We start from the raw sequence: 23,990 nt of genomic DNA, 5'->3' as shown, positions 1-23,990 counted from the left end.
AATCTAATCAGTATATAAATTATTAAGCCTAAAGACATGGACTTTAGTCTAAAGGTTCTTCTACTATTTTTATGAATCAGTAGCCTTTACCTCCAATTCGAAAAATTACACTAATTTCTTAGTGGATAGTAGAATCCACACAGACTGCACATGAGTCCAACTTTGGCTGGCCCATCCATGTGCATCTATGGGTAGGTTCTTAACCAATTATTTCTACAAACAACTTCTAGTAATTAATTTTACCCTAGAAATCTAATCAGTAGGCTTTGGCCTCAATTAAAGGTCTGGTTAGGTCCAACCATTAACATGACCATACTCAGTCCATCTAATCAATAAATGATCAGGTTCGATTTTGGTCGGCCAACTTGACCACCCATTAGAGAGACACGACTGAGCCATCATATTATGAATGATAATTCCAATAGCAGATAAGCATTAGGCCTTTGAGCCTCCAATGATTATCAAACTAATGGACTCATTATCACCCAACTTAATGGGAGGCTATGATCTAGTTATCACCATAATTATTTTATTTTTAGGGATATAATAATTTAGAAGATTTGATTAAATGATTTGAAGAGAAAGAAAAGACTAACCAGCTAATCATAATCCTCCCATTGACTTCACCAAGTTAGATCAAAGAAGACTAGATTGAATCCGGTTCAGGTACCAAAATAAGTCATACTGATCAACCTATGCAGCATGGGTTAGCATGAATCAATGAGCAACTGAATCAAAAATTGATTGACCACATTAGTCAGGTAAGGGAGATCGGTGGGAAGGATATGCTATTAACTCGTCATAGACTCAATCTATATGAGTAGCTCCTAATTAATGACCACCGATCAAGACTGCCAAACTTACTTTAGACACCAATTGGTTCATCAATTCCAATTTGGTTTGCCTAAAGACTCGGACTGGACCACCGAACCATGATCGAGGTCCATCTTGGTCTAATCAAAGGTATGGATTTTGACCAACTACAACTATTGTATTGGTTCTAGAGAAATCCTAATTTAATCTAATTCAACTTTTGGTTAAATTTAATCAATTTCTATATTTAATCTATTTGATTCTAACTTTAGGTTTAATCTAATTAAGAGGACCTGATCAAGCTAACCACAACCCCATGTTTATGTGAATGTTATTAGATCTTTAATTCATAATTCTAGATCTAATTGATTTCACCCTTAATTCCCAATTAAGTGTATGATTAACATGGGTTTGCTATTTAGGTTTGAAACAATTTCAATTTTCAATTTTGTAAACAATTTACAACTGATTTATGCATAAATTTTCAGTTCTGAAACTGGGTTGGCTCATCCTTGGACTGAGCCAGCTCACTTTAATGGGTCGACTAAGTCTGCTACTTAGTTGACCAACTGATAATGAATAGTAACCATTACTGTTCGGTCTGAAGTAACTGGGTCGGCTCAGTTAGCACTGGGCCGACTAAACTAGGGGATTGAGTCGGCTCAGTCAGCATGCCAGCAGGTTTCAAAGAGTTTTAGATATGAAAAATTCTGCATAATTTAAAATAAAATCAATCATAAACTAACTTTTAGATCATATCTAAATTTTTTATGATTTATGATTTTATTTTTCATGATTAAAACAATTTTAATCAAAAGATTAGATGATTTTACCTTTCATACAAATTTTATTTTGTATCACATACAACAAACCTAGGATTTCAAGATCTAGAATTTGATGAAAAAATAAATTTTCTTCCTTTTGCGGTTCATTTTTATGAATAAACAGCACCTCTACATGTCATAAGAGACCCCATGGAATAGGAGGAGAGGGTCATTAAATCCTACTTTTTCTTATGATCGGACGGTCAAGAAAGATCAATCCGATTACTAGGCTACTAGACATCTAATCTAATCATATCACATATAAAAAAATTTAGATCTAATCCAAATTAAGAAAAATCAGATCTAACATGCACATATGATCATGTTATAATGAACCTGGGCTCTGATACCACTATAAGAAAACCGTCAGGGTTCTAGCATATAATTTCAAAAATTTTAGCAGCGGAAAACATCAGATTAAATGATTTAATCTAATAAACATGCTTTAGATCATATCTAAAAATCCTACCATAGGATCTATAACATGATATGATGCACGTATATCATCTAAAAATAAAATCTGCATACATGTATGATCGAATCAAACATGCAGAAGTAGATTTCATCTACTATATAGATCACATCTATATCAATATCGAGTTCAGAAAATACTTTAGTGCGGGTAGCAGATCACTGCATCTGAATCACGAAGACTTGAGGTCTTGTTGGTTGTTTGCAGCCGCACAGGGTGTCCGGCCTCTATGGTTGGTCCACTCGAAGTCCTGTGCTGATCAATCGTCTCGGTGGTGCTAGCTCGCGCAATGATTCTGTAGACGGCTGATCTTGCTCCTTCTATGGATCTCTCGGACTCTTCCAGAACGTAGAAAGAACGAGGAGGATCCGGTGATGAAAGGAAGAAGGAGAACTCTCTTCTCTCTTTTATTTTTCTTCACCCAAAATCCTAGAACAGATTCTAGGTCTTTCACCCAAGAGGAGAAGAACCTCCTCTAATCTCTCGTGCCTAGGAAGGCTGCCCACCCCAATACCTTATGCCTCCTTATGAAACTCTAACTCATGCACAATGATCTGATTTCTGTCACACAAAAATCAAGTCTTTTTATAGATGGTGTGGATGGGGGGATAAGGATTAAGTTCGAATCAAATTCGAACTTAGATAAAAGTCATGTTTTAAGTTAAATCCAATCCAAATTGAATTTGAACTAAACCAGAATTTATCTCATCCTTTGGGACGTGTAGAAGGGGTGACAAAACACCTTTTGCATTGATTATTTCTCACGCAAATTTGATATTTGCATTGGGAAGAGTGGGCCGTGTGCAAGGGTGGTTGGCTAGGGAGGAAGAGTCCAACCTAGTTTGGACTCTAGGGTTTTATCCAATTAGTTCTCATTCTAATCAAATTAGGTTAGACCAAATTAGATAACTTGAACCCAATCCAATTAGGTACCAATTGGACTACATAAAATCTTAATCAATTTAGAATTTAATCGAGCCCTTAGCAACTAGATCATCTCATAATCTAATCGGATCAAACCAAATTGAATCCAATTCAGTTAGATTTGAACCAAATTATATTGCTCAATTAAATTAAGCTTAATCAGCAATCTAATTGCTTATCAGTTTTTCTTTAATTCACTAATTCTTAGCGAATTAATTCATTATAACTTTTACATTAGGTTAACCTTCAATCGTATTGAAGATTACACCCTTGAATGATTCTTAATCATTGATCAGCCACTTGATCAGAAAGAAACTTCTTTTGAGTGTGACCTCATGGGTTCGAATCTAAGCCGGTAGCACAGGAACAAATTTTTGAACTAATCGATGTAATCATCTAACAAAAGGATCCGACATTCAGATAGGTCGAATGATTGCAAAGCAACATTCAAGAACCTACTGGCATATGGTTATCATATAATTCATCACTTCGACCTTAATGCTCAAGGAGACCTAGAGTTTAATTATCAATCCTGGAATAGTCAACCACATTATATTTCAACCTTTCAAATTCATCACATGGATTATCTTGATCAAGATTTTATTAAATTGAAATACAGTGATGCATTAACTTCTATAATCTGGATGGGTCAATCCCATCTTGACTCACACACCGACTGACAAGTACTTGACTGTGCTTAGAAACCTTTTGTCACTAAATTAGAAATTCAGGTAGTCTGGCACCAAAGCGCAGTAAGTTGCTTGCAAGTCACCATGATGATCTCAGGTTGGAGGGACACTTATATCCATACCTTTCGTGAGCTACTCTTGACAGCAGAGTGTTCTGCAGTTGGTCACATTCAGTGAGATATTCTTCTACGTCTCACCTGTATGCCATACCAGTGTCTTTACACTCTTTGGTTAAGAAGACAACCAATTCATATGGCACACAACGACCTATACTTGATATAGTTATCATCCTAGTAATAGCATATCGTTTGGTCGCGAACAAATTTAAGGACTAAATGATAAATCCTCCTTTATTAATTTAAAATAGTCCTAAGGATTTCATCATAACACAGGAGTTCATTAAAGAAGATGTACACAACTTTGTGATGAAAAAGTCAAATAATTTTTATTATTGAATAATTTATATACAATTATAAAATGAGCACAACCATCAACAGGCTGATGATCTGCTTTGAGATATAATTCCTAACAAGAAGAGATATAGTAGTTGCACAAGCTAATGCAAAGGGATGGAGAATTGATGGAGATGTATGGGCTTGTGCAACAGAGATTGGACAGTGTCCAACAAGGATAGGTGATGCAGTGAGTTAAGTGATGCAAGAAAAGGAGGGAAAGACCTGAAGTGACATAGAGGCTGTGGGAAAAGATGTAGAAAAGATTGGAATTACATCAGACATGTTTTTAAATAGGAATGTTTTACAAATAAGGATCCATAAAACCAATACTAAATAGTTGGGACAAGGCCGGATGGTTGGACCACATCTTTGAAATTTTCCTTAAAGAAATGGACATTATAAACTAGGATGGTTTAAGAAGTATTTATAGTGACGTAGGCAAGGAAGGCCTGACGTTAGCTTTAGAGCTACCTAGCAGAAGATTAGACTAGCTAAGCAATAATCTAACTATTGAACACAAGTTAAACTAAACCTAGAAGTAAGAAAGCAGAAAATAGAATTTAAAATCTGATAGCTTTGAGAAACTAAGTGAACTACCTAGGTGATAACTATTAGCTTACTGCTACCAAGAGAGTTTTGTTGTTGTCCAGGATTCCACCAACTAACACCATCATGGCACGCTGCAACCAAGAGTCCACCAATTGGCCTCGCTGCTAATCCCTATAATCTGCTAGGTCTTGCAGAATTCAACATGCAAAAGACAAAACTGAGAGCAAATATAAGTTGACATGCTCTCAAGAGAAAGCAAACCTTATTTATTGATCAAGTAAAGGGGGTGCATAAGGGGTATTTATAGTCTCTGGACCCCTACAATAGATAAGGATGACTAGAATTCCTCAGAGTTAAGCACAAAGATAAACTCCTCCTCTAAGTGAATTTGTTGAAGTAAAGCTTCTAGAAATAAAAAAACCTTTTGATGGTGATCTAATAGCTGTCGGAACGGTGGACATTAGTTATGTTGCTGTTGAATGGTTCTGACAGTGAACATGCTACCATCGGATCATGGTCAACTCAGAGCCTGACTTGGGTTTTCTTCTACTTTCTCGGAAGATGCATTGGCAGAGCACGTCTTCTTCTGATAGTTCCTTGGCTTCTATCAGATGAGGCCGTGTTGGGCTTATACTTGAACTTCTGATGGTTTTCTAGAAAGCCTCGCTGTCTTTCTTCTGGCGGTGGTTTTTATACCATCAAAATGGTTTTGTCAGTGCATCTTGTGACAGAAGCGAAGGTACCATTTAAAGATTAATATGGCCTATTCTGGGCCCCTTTTGGTCTTTGGGTTGGGACTGTTCTGCATTACTTAAGCTTTTAATGGATAGCTGGTGCTCATGCTATCAAAGTGTCTACTATGGATATTGTTGCGGCCAACTCCCTATTGCTTGTCGTCGGTGAAGAGCATCTGCAAAACAAAGTCCTCACAGATCGGAGTTGTGTCCGGCGGAGATCCTTCGATGCTTAAGTTAGAGAGGGGGTTGGTGAACAGCTAATAAAAATATTGAGAGTGGCAGAGTTTTGGCCTAGAATTGTCTTATCCGTGCTGTTCGTTTACCTCTCCTTTTATAGATGATTCTGATGTAACCGTTGAGCATGTGGTTCCGCTTTTTATGGTGCTAGATTTCGGATCATAATCGTGGAGTTAGTAGATTGTTTATTCCCATTAATAGCCGTAACATGTAGTCGATAACCGTTCATAACGGTTAGGGTATGTTGAGCAGACAGGCCGACTGTATGTCGGTGATACTGATAAGTCGGTAGAAGATTTGAATGTGCACAAGCTGGTAATTCTGATATACCGATGGTCTTCAGTTGGGAGTTAATCAAGTTGTTAGCTGATGGTTGATAATAGTCGACTATAGGTCGGTTAGTCGATTGATCAGTCGGTGAGTCAGCATAACGTATTTATGCGGCCGATGTAGAGTCAGAGTCGGGGGTCGGTTGACTTGTCGCAACAGTTGTTCTCCACTCTCAAGTCCAAAGTAGTCTGACGTATATATTATCATGTGGTCTATCACATTGGATGGAGTCATTACGTGCTGCCTCAAGCTCCGACTTGACTGCTAGTTGAGAGTTCTTCGACTATTTTGTCGTTTCGGTAGCTGTAAAATCATTATTGAGCTGTCATGTGGATAGGACAATTCAGTATCGGATGTCAGTATCGGATGTCATTTCAGGAAGATAATTCGGCGTCGGACGTACAACTCTGACTAGTAGATTTTGGCTGTGTCCGAATGTCATTGGATCGGAGCTGTTCACGCAGATGACGGTGAGGTGGCACGATCAGAAGCAAGTGCGTCGAACCTCCGATCAATGATCGGTCTGGATATTGCCACATGTCGTCATCTGATGAGACTCCGATTTGATCGCTTCCATCATGACCGTTGAGGGATTCTATATATATAGGATCGCTTTCGGTCAAACTTTTACTTTGTATTTTATCTTCATCCTTTGCTGCAGAAATTTTGTCGGAAGGTCGCCCCAGCACCAGAAGACTCCAGGGTTCCTTCTTCATCTTTTTGTTTTTAACTTTCAGGTTGTGTTCTTGTCCTTCCTTTTTGGGTCCATCTCCTTTTTTTGTTCTCTCTAGTTTTCCTTTTCCATGGCTAGGGCTTCTTCTCGGGATAGTCGGTCGGAGAATCCGACCGACGACTCTCCATCGGATCCGAAAGTAGAGGTTTCTTCACTATTTGAACCCAATGTTGAACGGCTTCGGGAGCAGTATCGTATCCCAGAGCAGTATCAACTCTTTGCGCCTGGCGCCGATGGTCGGGTGAACTCTCCTTCTCCGGACCAGATGGCTTTCTATGTCGAAGACCTTCGGATGGATCTTCGATTTTCGATTTCAGAGTTCGTCCGAAATTTGCTTGACTATTATGGTCTTTGCCCCACTCAGCTGGCATCGAACTTGGTTCGGCTTATAATTAGCTTTGCTTTGTTGTGTCGGTTAATACCGATCGAGCCTCGTCCTTCTTTTTTCCGCACCTTCTTTGTTCTTCGTCCCCATCCAAAGGCCAAAGGTTGGTGGCTCTTCAACCCAAGAAAAGGCCTTTCTTTCATTACCGATCTTCCATCGTCTATTCATGGATGGAAGAACTAATTCTTTTTTGTTTTCTTTTCTCTTCCCTGGGGCTTTCCTTCACGCTGGGGTGATCCAAGAATCGGCCCCAATGAGAACAGTCGGGTGGAGGTCGACGATCGAGAAGACTTCCATCGATTGAAGGACATGGCGGTCCCGTCGCAGAGAGAGCTGATGACCGAATAAGTTCTCTATGATGTCGGCCTTAGTTCGGTCACCACTTTAGGTATAGCATAGTCGATCACTTTTATTTTTTATTTGTTTGTTTTTGAATTGTACTGACTTTTTTATTCCGATTGCAGCTATGCAGCCGAAGGTGCGAGTATTGACCATCGATATTCGTCAGCATGCTGTCAAGAAGAGGGCAGCAGCATTCGAAGTTGGACCCTCCCGACCATCGAAGAAAGGTCGGGCCCTTACTTTACTGGCAAGGGAATCTGACGTACCATCAGCGTCGGTTCCTGAGCCGATTTTGGCGCTGTCGGCCTCGACAATGCTTCCTGAAGTGCCGTCCGTTGAGGGTGGGTTGGTAGAAGAAAACGGAGCTGTCGTAGTACCATTGGTAGCTCTACCAACTGAGGTTCAGGTCGAGGCGGAAGTTGCGGCCGAGCCGGAACAATCAACGGCTGCGCCGGTGGTTCCTCCAGTGGAACCCTCCCGGGTGCAGTCGAGCTTTGATTTCTCCGTATTTTCAAGTGCGGGGCTGCCGACAGAAGATCGAAGAAAGGCACCGGCGACTTTGGCAGATGATGGATCATCGGCGGATCACATTGTTCATTTTGACATCAGAGTTTTCGAGGATGAGTCGGCCTTGACCAATTCGACATTGGCCAAGCGGCTCATCGAAGCTGCTCTTCTTCCAGCTGATCTGGAGAACAGAAAGAGCAGAATCGTCATCGAGATGTTTTTCTTTTTCTACCCGTTGATACTCGAGATAAGATTTTCTTCGTATTTTTTTTTGATCCGACTTATCTTCTACTTGTAGTTGGCATATGACATGTTTGACTTGGAGGTCGGCTACCGGAAGGTTGTCGACTTCTGTTGGACATGGATGGATAAAGTGGCAACTGCCAATGCTGAGAAGGTGGCTGCCTTTGAACAACTTTAAGTGGTGATCGAGCGGGAGGCGAAACTTTAGGAAGAAGTCTTCCGTCTGACCGTTGACCTTCAATCTTCTGGAAACTTGAGTCGGCTCGTCAAGGCATCTTGTCTCGAGTCGAAGATCAAGAGCAAGAAACATTCTATCCATCGGCTTCGAAGGGAGAGGGATGGGTGCATCATCGAATTCGAAGCCGAACGTGGAAGACATCGGGCTACCTTGGAAAGGTTGGCATTCGCCGATGATGAATCAGCTTCCGCAAGAGCTGACGCAGAGCTGGCGAGAGCAAAAGCAGAGTCGGTAAGGGAGGCTTTGAACCATGCCATCGAGAACTTCAAGAATTTAGAAGAGTTCGAGGAGATACTCGAAGGCGGGTTCGTCTCTTACTGTGTCGGGTACGAAGACGGTCGAGATACGGTCGGAAAGTTGTACTCAGATCTCGACTTGAGCAGCATCATTCCTCTCGTCCCGGAAGATGGAGTTGCAAAAGAAGCCGAGTCGAACGAAGATGGAGCACCGACAGCACCAAAAGTTGTTCAAGTCTCAGATGCTACATCGGAGCAAAGAGATGGAGATGGCGACTGATGATCGATGCAATTTTTGTTTTCTTTTTGTACTCAAAAATTTTGTAATCGGACTTCGGTCCAATTTTGTAACTTTCTTTTCAATGAATGAAAGAATTTTTCAAGTATAGACTCTTTGTATATCTGCAATGTCGTAGTATAATTTTTCAATTATCGAATATCGATCGGCAAGTCGAACATCTGATAGTGATTATAAGATTCCTTCGTTAGTCGAACATCTATTGACGTACTTAAGTATTAGAATAAGCAATAATAAACCGGATATCCTTCGTCCGACCTTAGTTGGGTTTAGTACATCAGGTTATTTGATAATCGATGGCAAGCCGAATATCCTTCGACCGACTGTAGTCGAGTCGGTATAATTCCAATTCGACCTGTATCGTATTGGCATAGCATTCTGCTTAGTTAAGACTAAGTCGGCATAATAGTCGTTCGACTAGGGTCAGCTTTTACAGTGGAAAGCCGAGATATGTTCGGTACCGAGATACAGTCGGTATTTTGATTTTTACAGTGAAAGCCGAAATATAGTCGATACGTCGGTTTTTACAGTGGAAATCGGAATATAGTTGATAGGAATTGATCGTCCATCTGTCGGTCTATTACCACTTTGTAGTTTACTGAAATTTGTGATTCTGAAATTCAATGTTTCATTTCGAATAATGTACATACGGACAACTTTATTGATAATATATTTTCAAGTGGTCAGCATTCCATGTTCGGGGGATGGTTACTTCCTCTAGAGTTTCTAGCCGATATGCGTCCGGTCTAAGTATTTCGGTTATCCTATAAGATCCTTTCCAGTTCGGAGATAACTTTCTCTGGTCAAGAGGTCTTGAGACTTCTGCTTTCCTTAGGATCAGATCTCCAGAATAGAAGATCTTCGATTTAATTTTTGTATTATAATATCGGGTTACCCTTTGTCAATAGGCTGCCATCCGAACTTGAGCTTACTGTCGGACTTATGAAAGTAGATCTAAATTGGCTCTCCGACATTCTGAGTTGCTTGGTTCATTGTATTGCTCTACGCTTGCTGATGGTAATCCGATTTCAAATGGGATCATCGCTTCTGTTCCATAAGCTAGATTAAATGGCGATTCTCCTGTTGGTATGCGAGAAGTCGTTCGGTATGCCCATAAGATCGGATATAGTTCTTCCATCCAGAGATCTTTAGCTTCATTCAGTCTGGTTTTGAGTCCATGCAGAATCGTTCGGTTGGTTACTTCCACCTCCGTTGGATTGTGGATGGTCGATTGATGTAAGTTTGTGTAAGATGAAATTTTGTACAGAATATTTTGAAATTCTGATTATCGAATTGTCGACCATTGTCAGTGGTGATAGTGTGTGATAAATCAAATCTGCATATAATTGATTTTTGAATGAAGTTTTCCATCTTGCTTTCAGTGATTTGTGCTAGAGGTTCAGTTTCTATTACTTGGTGAAGTAATCGATGGCAACCATTATGAACTTTCTCTGACCAGATGCCGGAGGGAAAGGATCAAGTTTGTCAATCCCCCATTGTGCGAAGGGTCATGACGCAACAATTGATGTCAACTGATTTGCCGGTTGGTGTTGTATATTTACATATCTCTGATATGGTTCATACCTTCGGACAAGTTCAGCTGCATCTTTCTTCATGGTGGGTCAATAGTATCCTTGTCGTAGGATCTTGTAAGCTAGAGATTTGCCCCCCAAGTGATTTTCACAGATCCTTTCATGGACCTCCCTGAGTGCATAGTCGGCATCTGTTGGTCCCAAACACTTCAATAAGGAAAAAGAGAACGACATTTTTATAAATGATCATTTATTAAAATATATTGAGAGGCCGTCCATCTGAGTTGTTTGGCTTCTGAGGGATCCATAGGGAGAGTTCCATCGGTTAAGTACTGGACGATCGGATCCATCCAGCTTGATTCTTCAGTAATTTGTAGCACTTCCTCGACTTTATCAATACTCGGTTGTTCAAAGCATTCGAGGAATGTCCGACCCCGCAAGTTGAAAGAAGAGGTTGCAAGTCGCGAAAATGCGTCGGCTCGAGCATTCTCTATCTTTAGGATGTGAAAGATTTTAAAATATTTTAATGTTGAAGTTAGATCTTTTATCTTTTGAAGATACTTCATCATAATAGGATCTCAGGCTTCAAACTCATCCTTAATCTATCCAGCAATCAATTGTGAGTCGGTGAAGATCTTTAGACTGTCGATATCAAGCTTCTTGGCAATTTTTAAGCCGGCTAAGAGTGCTTCATATTCGACTTGATTATTCGAAGCTCTAAAATTGAATCGAAGGGCATATTCTATTATAACCCCTTCGAAATTTGTGAGGACGAGACTAGTTCCGCTATCTTGTGCATTAGATGCTCCATCAATATGTAGCACCCATACCGACGTTAAGTTGGATTTGGGAGTCGTGGCTTGTTTCATTTTGTCGTTAGCTTCATCCTCAGGTTTATTATCAGGTATTGTACATTCGGCGACGAAGTCGGTCAAAATTTGTGCCTTCATTGATGGACGTGAGCGATATTGTATATCAAATTCATCGAGTTTTATCGTCCACTTTGCCATTCGACTTGATGTATCAGGTCGATGCAAGATTGCCTTCAACAACTGATCCGTCAGGACAATAATAGAATATGCTTGGAAGTATGGACGAAGTCGTCGTGATAATATGATCAGAGCGTAGATCATTTTCTCTGCTCTTGAATATCTCACTTCAGCATTGTGAAGCATCTTGCTAGTATAGTAGATTGGTCGTTGAATTCGGTTTTCATCCTCTTGGACAAGCACCAAACTAACTGCTTCCATCAATGTCGTCAAGTAGAGAAAATTTCTCCGACCTTTGGCTTTGTAAGCAGCGGTGGAGATGTCAAATATCTTTTTAGGTCTTCGAAGGATTGTCGACACTCGTCTAACCATATGAAGTCGTTTGATTGCCTCAAGGTCTTGAAGAAAGACAAGCATCTTTCTGTCGATTTTGATATGAATCGGCTGAGTGCGGCGATCCTTCCATCGAGCTGCTGTATCTCTTTTTTGGAACTAGAATGCGTCATGTTGATGATAGCCTTTATCTTCTCGGGATTGACTTTGATTCTTTATTGTGATTCGAGAAATTCGAAGAACTTCACAGAAGTTACTCTGAACGCACACTTTGTCGGATTCAGCTTCATCTAATGTCATCGAAGTATGCTAAAGGCTTCTTCTAGGTCCCGAACATGGTCAGTAGTTTGAGAATTTTTCACCAGCATGTCGTCCACATACACTTTCATATTTCGTCCGATCTGTGTCTTGAAGATTTTGTTGACTAGCCATTGATATGTGGCTCTAGAATTTTTTAAACCGAAAGACATTACTTTATAGCAGTAGATGTCTTTATCGGTTACGAAGGCTGTATGCTCCTCTTTTTCGGATGCTATCCGAATCTGATTGTAGCCTGCAAAAGTATTCATAAAGCTTAAGAGTCGGTGCTCCGAAGTCGCATCAACTAGTTGATCAATTTTTGACAAAGAAAAACTGTCATTCGGACAAGCTTCATTCAAATTTGTGTAGTCGATGCAGATTCTCTATTTTTCATTGGTCTTTCTCACCATCACTACATTGGCGAGCCAATCGGGATAGGTAGCTTCTCTGATGAAGCCAGCCACGAGGAGGTTGTCGACTTCTTTGTCGACGATCTTCTGTCTTTGAGGAGCAAAAGGTTTTTTCTTTTGTCTCACCAGCTTAATCTTCGGATCAATGTTGAGCCGATGGGTTATTACTTCCAGAGGAATGTCTGGCATATCAGTAGCTGATCAAGTAAAAATGTCGGCGTATGCCCTGAGCAGATTTATTAGTTGCTACCGCTTCGGATCAGACAGCTGCGATCCAATTTGGACCGTCTTCTCAGGATCTTCTTTTAATGGGATGGAAACCAGTTGTTCGGCTGGTTCACCCTCTCTTCATTTTCTCTTTGATCCAATTTATCGACGGACAAAGAGTCTTCGGGTTGATTATTTTGTGTGGAAATTAGGAAGCAGCATCAGATAAATTGTTGATTTCCACGCATCTCTCCGACTCCATTTTTTGTTGGGAATTGGACTAGTAGATGATAAGTTGAGATTATTGCTCTCAGAGCATTCAGACCAGGTCGTCCGAGTATGGTATTATAAGTCGAGGAAACTCGAACAACCGTGAATGTCATGAGAGCAGTACTCTGTTGTGGTTCAGTTCCTGCGGTTAATGGGAGACTGATTTTTTCCTCCACAGTGATTGCATCTCCTGTGAAACCGATTAATGGCGTCGAGACTCTTCTAAGTTGATCAGTCGGTAGTCGCATTCGAGAGAAAGTCGAGTAAAACAAAACATTCGTAGAGCTTTCATTATCCACTAATTTTTTTTTTTACATCATAATTAGCTATCGTTGTCGAGACAATGACAGCATCATCATGGAGAGTTTGAATTTTTCGAACATCTTCTTCCAAAAAAGTAATTACATTGTTGAGTCGTTTTTTCGCCGACTCGTCTTCGGAAGTTGCCCCCCAGTTTGGTCGTCCGGAGATCATGTTGATTACTCCTGCAGTCGGCCGATTGTTGATAGTCTCCTCAGTTTGTGGCTGATGTTGTCGGTCAGTAGGAGGTTGAGTCGGTTGATCCCTTCGGAACTTCTCGAGGTAGCCTCATTGGATCAGGGCTTCTATCTCGTCCCTGAGCTGGATGCACTGTTTGGTATCATGACCATGATCACGATGGAATTGACAGTACTTCCTATCTCAGCTTTTCGATGGTGCTTTCATTGGTGGGGGGTTTCGTAAGTACTCCTCTCCTTCGATCTCCATCAGGATCTACGTACGGGGAATAGAGAGAGGAGTGGAGTCATACGTGCCGTAGTTGTTCGGCTTCGGACTCTGTCGTGGAGGTGAAGCTCTTTTGTTGACAGTCGGCCTACTTGATTCAATCGAAGCTTCACTTTTTTTTATTTTTTCTTCTGATCTTTTCCATCTGTTTGGCGTCGGTCAGAAGCAGCTTCATCTGCACGAATGTACTTATACGTGCGCTCCAGAAGTTCAGCATAGGTCCGAGGGAGAGTTTTGTTGAGAGAGTAAGTAAATCTGGATCCCTTCAGATCTTTTTTCATTGTTGATATAGCCATGTCTTCATTGAGGTCCCTGACCTCAAGTGTGGCTGTATTGAAATAAGCCACAAAGTCTCTCAATGTCTCTGTCTCACCTTGTTTGATTGAGAAGAGACTGTCGGATGTCCGTGACGGCCTTCGACTTATGCCGAAGTGGGCCACGAAAGAATGTTCAAACTGTTCGAAAGAGTTAATGCTCTCCGACTGAAGACCGGAATACCAGGCTCGAGTAGCCTTCCGAAGAGTTGTCGGGAAGCCAATACATAAGAGGGCATCGGTTGGCCCTTGGATCATCATGAGAGCCTTATAACTCTCCAAGTGGTCAATCGGATCCGTGGAGCCATTGTATGACTCCATCCGGCATCTTGAACCGAGTGAGAATCGGTTCATCCAAGATGCGTCGAGAGAGAGGTTGGGCAGTGTAGAAGTTATAGTCATTGGAAGACTTTCGATCTTCCACTTGAAGTCGGACGAGCTGACGATCAATTTTTTGGAACTTGCATTCATAATCGTCGAGCCGTCGTTGCTAAAAAACTCCGGGGGTGGAATCCCTTAAAGAGCTCGAAGAAGGAGAAGCAGAAGGCGTCCGCGATTGTTTTCCCTTCTTGATATTGTGTGCACGAGAAGGAGAGGAAGAATGCCGCGAGTGGTGGGTGGCACGGTGAGAGTGCCAAGAATGTGGTTGTTCATCTCGATGGGAGTGTCGAGACGGTCGTTCCGGAGATGAGGGTGAGCGTTGTGGACGACGGCAGCTATGTCTAGACGGCACTAACTGAGCCACCAGTTGCTCCACTGGCGGCGGCTGCTGCTGGGTTTGCAGCTGTTGGAGGCTTTGAACCACCTCTGTCAAAACTTTCATTTGCTATATGAGTGCAGCAATCTGTGCGTCCGTGGTAACCACAGGACGCGAGGAACTGGGCTCTGCCACCGGAGGTGGGGGAGGAACATCTTCCTGGCAGGAAGACTGCCTCGTCGATCCAGTCGAATGCTGAGTTCTGATTTTCGGCATGGTTGACTGTAGTCTTTCTCCTACCTGGCGTGCCAATCTGTTGCGGTCAACTCCTTGTCGTCTGTCGTCGGTGAAGAGCACTTGCAAGACAAATTCCTCACAGACCGGAGTTGTTTCTGGTGGGGACCTTCCGATGCTTAAGTCAGAGAGGGGGTTGGTGAACAGCTAATAAAAATGTTGAGAGTGGCAGAGTTTTGGCCCAGAATTGCCTTACCCATGTTGTTCGTTTACCTCTCCTTTTATAGATGATTCTGATGTAACCGTCGAGCACGTGGTCCCGCTTTTTATGGCGCTAGATTATCGGGCCATAATCGTGGAGTTAGTGGGTTGTTTATTCTCATTAATAGCCGTAACACGTAGTCGATAACCGTTCATAACGGTTAGGATATGTTGAGTAGATAGGCCAACTGTATGTCGGTGATACTGATAAATCGGTAGAAGATCTGAATGTGCATCGACTGGTAATTCTGATATACTGATGGTCTTCGATCGGGAGTTAACCAAGTTGTTAACTGATGGTTGATAATAGTCGACTATAGGTCGGTCAGTCGATTGATCAGTCGGTGAGTCGGCGTAACGTACTTATGCGACCGATGTAGAGTCGGAGTTGGAGGTCGGTTGACTTATTCCAATAGATATTTTAAGCTTTTAAGTATATAGAAGACCTATCACTGTTGTAACACCCAACTATCTACATTACTTAAGAGTTAAGATAAATGCTTAAAAGAGCCATAAAAATTTTAGCATTTCATATATTGAGCTTACAAATATATAGCAATCCAGTGTATCTTCCATTAGAATAGTGTCAGCTTATAGTCATTTCTCATCATGCAGTTCAGACGGATCTTTGCCCTGAATATGTAGAGGAACCGTCATTGCTGATATACTTGACTGTCCGCACTACTTTGGATCAGTACTTATCAAAACTGCAAAATTTTAGCATTTCATATATTAAATTTGTAAAGTTCATAGTAATGTGCTCTATCTCCCATTTAGAATAGCTTCAGCTAAAACCCATCTCATCATACATAGATGGATCTTTGCCTTTAACCATGCAATCACCATTACCTTTGTGTTAACCAGTATCATCTTGAATGTTTTGACACTCTGCTGGAGTGAATTTCTAGCACCTACTTTCAAATACCTGGATAAATTAACTAATGAAGAGTTGTAAACACTATCAGAAGATAAATAGTCCAAATTATTTAGCTAGGGTACATGAAACATTCAAATAATCATTAATGAGACACCATGACTGCATCTATTATTTCTTTTTCAGTACATTTATTTCACATATGCTATTGGTGCGAAAGATATGCCCACTTTAATTGATGTGTGCTGAGGTACGTCATTAATGACTTGGCATTACTGTTTTTGATCTCACTCATGCGTTCATGTGTATGCATGCATTGTGGCAATATATGCAACAGCATTTTAAAAAGCAGCTCTGGTATGTGGCAGTCAAGGGACTGTGTTGTGCATATGTGATAGATGGGTTGCATATGAGTGCATATCATTTACTATTTTTAATTATTTAAAAATAAATATAATATTAAGTATATTAAAAACAATAATCATGGTAGTATTTTTTTAATGGACAGACAATAGTCATGTTGATAACAATAACTAACAATTGGTACTTAGTACTTAGGATCTGATACCCAATAGCTATAATTATAATATAATCAACATTTTGGCACAATTTATACCTATATCAGGCCTACTAAAAGCCCATATCAAGCAAGATCCATTGAACCGGTACTGAGGCTTGTACTAGTGGGTGACTGGTTTGGTATAGTATGTGCTTGTCCCATGCTGTTCTGGGGCATACCGAAAAAGGGAGAGCGAGAGGATTCTAAAGCAGGAATACTATTTTGGATAGGAGTCGCATACTTCTTATAAAGGCCAACAAATCTCTCTAGGGAGTGTGGTAGAGGGAGAAGGAGAGGGAGAAAGGGACACTGAGAGGGACGAAGAGAGAGGGAGTGAGGGAGAGAGGAGGTTTGACAACTGCTGCTGGAGGGAGAAGATGGAGGACCTCCGCATGGAGCCTTTTGACTGCCAGCACCATGATGTGGTGGAGAGAGGATAGAGTGAGGCCTACATTCTTGTCAGTGGTTGGTGTTGAAAGAGAGAGACATCGAGCTAGGGCACGATGAGGGTCTTCGATCTTCGAGAGCTTCAAGAGAGTCGCCATGGGGGGATGGAGGTGGGGAGGATTATTTTATAGGCCAAACCGACTTGCACAGTCGAATTGTCCCCAGGTTGGTGGTGGTTTGGTTCAGGATGGACCAAACCACCTGGTTCAGATCGGTTTAGCATTCTCTAATATCAAGCTTAAGCATTAGCTTGAACTTGCTTCATCTACATGGACCCTTGTAAGAATGGGCTTTATATGCAGCTCTAAAATGCTACATGGGCTCATGTATGCATTATGTGGCTATGAAATGCCAAGTTGACTGCCATTTTGGTCGATATGCGGTATGATTGCATATATATGTGTGCATGTGTGGCGGATGAGGCAATATGCACTGTATTTTGCAACACTGTTGTGCATATTTTCCATGTGCTATTGAACTATTATTGATAATATAACTTGACGGAGGAATCTTTTATGTTCTCCAGATCCGTGACTACATGGCCAAGGGTTATGACATTGTCTTGAGAGTGGATATACAAGGTGCAGCTACCCTGAAGTCCATGCTTGGTGATTCTGCAGTGTTCATTTTTCTGGTTGCAGAGAGTGAAGCAGCACTGGTAAAGCGGCTTATCGACCGGAGGACAGAAACAGCTGAAATGCTTCTTGTAAGGGTTGCCACAGCTCGAGAAGAGGTGAAACACCTGAAAAAATTTGATTATGTAGTTGTGAATGCTGAGGGGAAGCTGGATGGTGCAGCGAAGCTTGTAGAGTCCATCATTGATGCTGAGAAGGCTAGAGTCCGGCAGCGCAATGTGCAGATTTAGTTAAACAGGTTTTGCTTTGTACTTTTCTTTTGTCACATTTTATGATACTTAATATGTCCAAGATGACAGATTCTGATTTATTAGCTAGTTTGAAATTTTTAGTACTTCATTGAGGGTGATATTTAGCTCCTTGGGGACCTAGTATACATTCTAATCTGCCTCAAAGCACAAGATTTAGGACACATTGCATCTGATTCTTTAGTATGACCATGTAGTTAATCATGAAGTCTATTATTTCATGAACACAGAAGCATAAGATTTTGTTGAACTTATAGGTTAAAGATATTCATAATGTTAAATAGGATGCTAGGTTAGTTCTGTGTGAAAAATAAGGAAATGGTAGCTTATTGAAAAAAAAAAAGGTTGACACAATCCCTTATAATAAGGCGTATGAATCTGTCATGTGCTACTAGTTTGGAATAGTGCCTATTATAGTCATTCATCATCGAGTCCTTTACTTTTTTCAGCTTGAATTAATTTAATTGCAGAGAAAGTTGTTCATTTTCATTTTTATTTTAATTTTGTTTGTGTTTGTAAATTTAGGCTATGTTTAGTTGAGAGTTCTTGCTACTTTTTGGCTTTTTCTTTTCTTTTTTTTTATTAGTCACTTTTGTGCTTTAATTCAAAATGCGGTCTAAAGGTTCCTTGCAAGAGAAAAAGCCTGATAAAATTTGTATATATTATATTTTAGGAACTGAAAAGTCATGTAGTTTGGTAATCAAAATAGTATACCAACTTGGTTTTCTAGAAATTATGGAGCATTCATGCATAAGCCCACCATGTGCATCACTACATCTACCCCAAATATACCAAGTTTGCATATTGGTTATCATGTACATTGCTGATCCCAAATGGTTGGGACAAGGCTGGATGGTTATGGTTGCATGTCGGCTACATAGTTTCTCTATTACCCGCTTACATAATTCTTAATCAAGTTGGTGAATCAGTTTTGTCATCTATAGGACAGACGCACAATACTTTCTATCAATTGAAAAAAATTGCCATGTGGAATAACTGATTACAGAGATTATTGTGGTTGCGAAAATGCACTCCTAGCTGGATCCATCTGTGTCAAGCCAAAAAGGATGACAAAATGAATGCATCGAATATTATGAGGTTGTCTAGGCAATGTGATCTTTTAATGCAGTCTTAGCATCAGACCTCCGAATAACATAGATGTGTGCTGAACTAGTGATCTAGACAGGTCTGAATATTCACTTTATACACAGCAAAACATTAAGAAAGTGAGTGGAGGGATTAGAGAAGAAGAAAGGGTGGAGTGGAGTATGTTAAGTTGGAAGAGAAGAGAGGAAGGAATAGAGGAAAGAGACAAAAAGACCCTTACAAAGATATGCTAATTTATTTAAAAATCAAAATAACCCAGAAGGCATGAAAATTAGTTATCCCTCATGGACCCATTTTGTAGACCCTGAAACAACCCAAAAATAATTATTTAATCCCAAGTGTCTTTCTAACTTACCTATAATGAACCTTTGACTCAAAAATATTTCAATGCCTCGAAGAGGAATCTAGAAATTCACCACATTGGGACTACTCATTTCACCACATTGGGACTACTCATTTTCCTTGGTAAGGCCAATGAATTAAGGATGCAAATAGTGGGCGTAGTAGCCTGAAACTTGTACTTGGTACATTTGTTGGGGCTGATTCATGGGTGAACTGACTGCAGATGCTTATCATTGCTCGGTACAAAGCTTAAAGATGTTTTTACACCCCCACCTTTTCTTGTTTCTGTTTAATGACTTGGCCAATAGCCCATGTCAGTATGTTATGCATTGTGGCACAAACTATTGGTAGTTGGTGACCAATAAAACCTTAGAAACCACATATATATATATATATATATATGCATAGATTTGTATATTAGATGCATATGCACATGCATGCTTGTCCATTTTTGACCAGTTGATGCATAGGCTAGGGGTCTTTAGTATGGTTTTTGGTTTGTAAGCATTTCAGAGATGGTAGATCATATTAATGCTCAGATCATCCGTGTCAAACCCCTCACCTTCTAATTGACTTTGCCTGATTGGATACAACTTGAAATATGGTTGGTTGGACCTTAGTCTACCTTTCTCTATATTTGTATATACGTACATATGCATGTATATATGTAGGCAACAGTGATAATAGTTCGATCAAAGCAACTCCAAAAAATGCTCCTATTGGTAAATGACAGAAATTCCCCCATGTGTTATACGAGGTAGCCTTTACATGCATGATGGTATTTATGTCATTTGCTCCATGCCGTCCATGCATTTTTTTCATGCATCTATTGCTGCAATGACTGCTTCTTTTATGTATGTATATAATATATGTATGCATCTATGCATATATAGGTATATATATGTATATATGTGCATGTAGTGATAATGGTTCGACTGGAGCATTACATTAGGTAGGCTTTACATGCATGGGAATATATATATATATATATATATATATATATATATCATTTTCCCATGCCATCAATGCACTTCTTTTGCACATTTGTTGTGGAAATGATTGCTTCACTTTTAGCACATTGCTGACATGGGGCACATGACAAATTATCTGCATGCGTGTGTGTACATATATACATATATATATATATATGTGTATATACATATATTTATACATATATATATATATAGAGTCAGGCTAGAATCAGGTCAATCAGATTTGGATTCAGATCCGGTCAGATCAAAACTCTATAATAAGGGTCCTATATCAATGATCCAAGTCGTTGGATATGATCTACTACCTCAAAACTGCTTGCACACAAAAAATCATGTGATTTGGAGACTCCTAGCCTATGCATCGAGTAGTCAAAAATTGGATAGCCTAAATAAAATTGAATTAGATGTATTTTTTGATCATTTGATGCATAGGTTAGGGATCTTCAAATCTTATAATTTTTTGATATGCAAGCAGTTTTGAGGTAGTAGATCACATCCAACAGCTTGGATCATCGATATAAGACTCCTATTGTCCAATTTTGACTTGACCAGATCTAGATCCCAATTCGGTCGGCCTTATTCAAGTCTGCCCCTATATATATATATATATATATATATTTATATATATCTATGCATATGTATGTATCTTTGTATATGTATATGTATGTATGTATCTATATATATATATATATATATCTGTATATATGACTAAAGCTAATATTCCTCAAGAGGATATTAGCTCCTATAAGGTTACTTCCCTACCCTAGGATCTCTCCTAGATTAGTGCCACCCAGCGATAGGCCACAGAACCTGACACTAAAACTGTCACGCCCCCGACCCGAGATTTGTGAATCGAGGGTCGCGGCAACCGCCGCATACTCATGAAGAACTCTCTCCATAAGCATGCAAGGCATCTCATCACGATATCAATGCATCACAGCGGAATAAATTCAAATAATTATTATTCAACTGTAATTCAAGTAATTAAATCAAATGTCTTACATCCAATAAAATTTTTTTCTATAAAAATAAAAATAATAAATCTAAGTTCAATGAAGTTGACAATGCTAATCTCGCTTCTAAAAGCTCTGTCCCAATATTTCGTCCCACGCTCGATATTAATTATCTGAATCTGAAAAACAGAAAGAAAGGTAATGAGCTAGACTGCCCAGTAAGTAACAAATATCTCAACTAGATATTTCAGATATTATATAATTTTCAAGAATAATGCTGCAAATAAACATAAGAGTATATTTCATGCTGATTGAATACAAACCAAATATTTTCAAATATTCACATATAATATAATCATAAATTCGATTCGATTCAAAACACTCGTAACTCAACAGCCTTGACTATGACCAACGTTTAACCCCCATTGGCGGGGTCCACTGAACACCAGCGCACAACCCCCACTGGCAGGGTCCACAAACACCAGCGCACAACCCCCACTGACAGGGTCCACAAATACCAGCGCACAACCCCCACTGGCAGGGTCCACAAATACCAGCGCACAACCTCCATTGGTAGGGTCCACTGAGTACCAACGTATAATCTTCATTGGCGTGGCCCACTGAAACATAGTTAGGCTGAGAGCATAAATTCGATCTGTATCAAAACACTTTGTATCATAATATATCATAAATATTTCACTGAACATGTGCATAAATCGACATACCATAATATTTCAAAAGTACTTTTCTTTCAAAACATAATTTCATAAATCATACATAATTTCAGAGAATAATTATTTATTTTCAGAATAAATATGGAATATCTCGAGAAGATGATTCATTACTTACCTTTCACGGAGCACTGAACGAATAGATCGACTAACTTCTAGTAGATTCTTCCGCGCCTATTATCCAAAATTATATTTTTACATTAATTTAATTCAAAATTCAATCTAAACAGATCCCAAATCAAAATCTCACTTAAAATCACTCTTCCCTGAACTCGATCAAAATCATCAGATGAAGCCTTCCACTACGCTAATCTTAGAAGGATAATTTTAGAGAGAGAAAAATCCATCAAGAGAGAAACAATCTAGAGAGAGAAAATTCTAGAGAGAGAAAGTCCAATTCCAGAGAGAGAAAGTTAGGGTTCGGACTGAGAGAAAAGAGAGGAGAGAGAGAAACTCTCTCATCATTTTTTTTTCTTATTTATTTATTTATTTATTTATTTATTTGTTCACATATATATATATATAAATATATATATATATTTATTTTTATTATTATTATTATTATTATTATTATTATTTTCTTTTCTTTTCTTTTCTTTTCTTTTTTTTTTTCTTTTCTTTTTTTCTTTTCTTTTCTTTTTCTTCTTTTTCTTCTTTTCTTTTCTTTTTCTTTTCTTTTCTTTTTCTTGGTTCTTCCCGTGCCGGAACAGGGGACCGGCGTTCCCTCTTTTGCCGGGCCGTTCAGGCCACGGCCGTCGCGGCGGAGGCCGGCGGCAGACGGGGCCACTCCCCCGGTCACGGAGGAGCGTGGCCGGCGATCGATTCCGATCGCCGGCGCCGGAAAATTCAAGGAAAAGTGACCCAAAAATAGAGTCTCTTTCCCGACTGTAGATCGGCGACACTCGTCGCTGGCAGCCTCAATCAAAACTACGAACAGAAAGGGAAGGAAGAGAGGAAGGAAAGGAAAGCTCACCTCCGGCCTCCGGTGACCTCACCGGCGAGAAATCACGGCGAGAAACCAACAGTGCCCGCGGCTCTACTTCGGGAAAATTGGAGAGAAAGAGAGGGAGAAGAGGCCGATGATCGATCTCAAGAGAGAGGGGAGACCTTATAGAGAGTCCTAGGATTTCGAGAGATCCTAGGACTCCTAATAGGCTTGGGTCTCGTCGGAGAAGAAGACTCCTACCGGGAGTCTTCTTCTCGATTTTTACTCTTTTTTTTTTTTTTTTGTTTTGGGCTTTGGTCTGCTGGGCTGGGCTTGGTTGGGCTGGGTTTTGGGCTATCACAAAAACTCAGTTCCATCTTCAATAAAGTGCCACCATTCTCTATTTGAATTAAAAAAGGGGTCACCTCAAACTTTATCTCTCCTCACCTCTCTATTTCTCTCCTCACCTCTCAATCTCTTTCCTCATGGCATCATCTATTGATCCTCTATTGTGAGTGGTCGACCTCATCTCTTTGATTCTAGGGCCTTTTGTTTTCTCTCCTTTTATCGCTTCTTGATCCCCAACAACAACCAGTTGACCTCACCTCTTTGAACCCGATAGTGATTGGCCGACCTGGTCTTGTTGAACTCAAGGCCTCTTGATCTCTTCCTTGCCTTGCCTCGTGATCCCTAACGGCAACTGGTTGACCTTGTCCTTTTGAACATGGGGATCTTATGTCGGTGCTTGACCAATATCGTCAAAGGTGCATATTGGCACACTTAGGCACATGTGCAGGTGAAGCCGCAGCCAAGTGCCCCTGACCTAGCCCCAGGTGAAGCCCAACTTTTTCAG

The 23,990-nt window shown here is 40.2% G+C and overlaps 1 protein-coding gene across 2 annotated transcripts in view; it reads left to right on the top strand.

The window, feature by feature from the left end:
• The window catches only part of LOC105034991 (guanylate kinase 2, chloroplastic/mitochondrial), a 66,068-nt gene that overhangs the window by 23,082 nt on the left and 18,996 nt on the right, over positions 1-23,990 (top strand). For both annotated transcript variants that reach the window (XM_010910360.3, XM_073254449.1), the window contains exon 4: positions 17,731-18,077. In XM_010910360.3, coding sequence (XP_010908662.1) covers positions 17,731-18,069 — 339 coding nt within the window. In that variant the 3' untranslated portion in view covers positions 18,070-18,077. The remainder of the gene's footprint in view (positions 1-17,730; positions 18,078-23,990) is intronic.

The sequence above is a fragment of the Elaeis guineensis genome, chromosome 1, assembly GCF_000442705.2.
Source record: "Elaeis guineensis isolate ETL-2024a chromosome 1, EG11, whole genome shotgun sequence".
Classification (NCBI taxonomy): Eukaryota; Viridiplantae; Streptophyta; class Magnoliopsida; order Arecales; family Arecaceae; genus Elaeis; species Elaeis guineensis.
The sequence above is the reverse complement of the archived record's forward strand: the minus strand, read 5'-3'. Positions and strand labels throughout refer to the sequence as shown.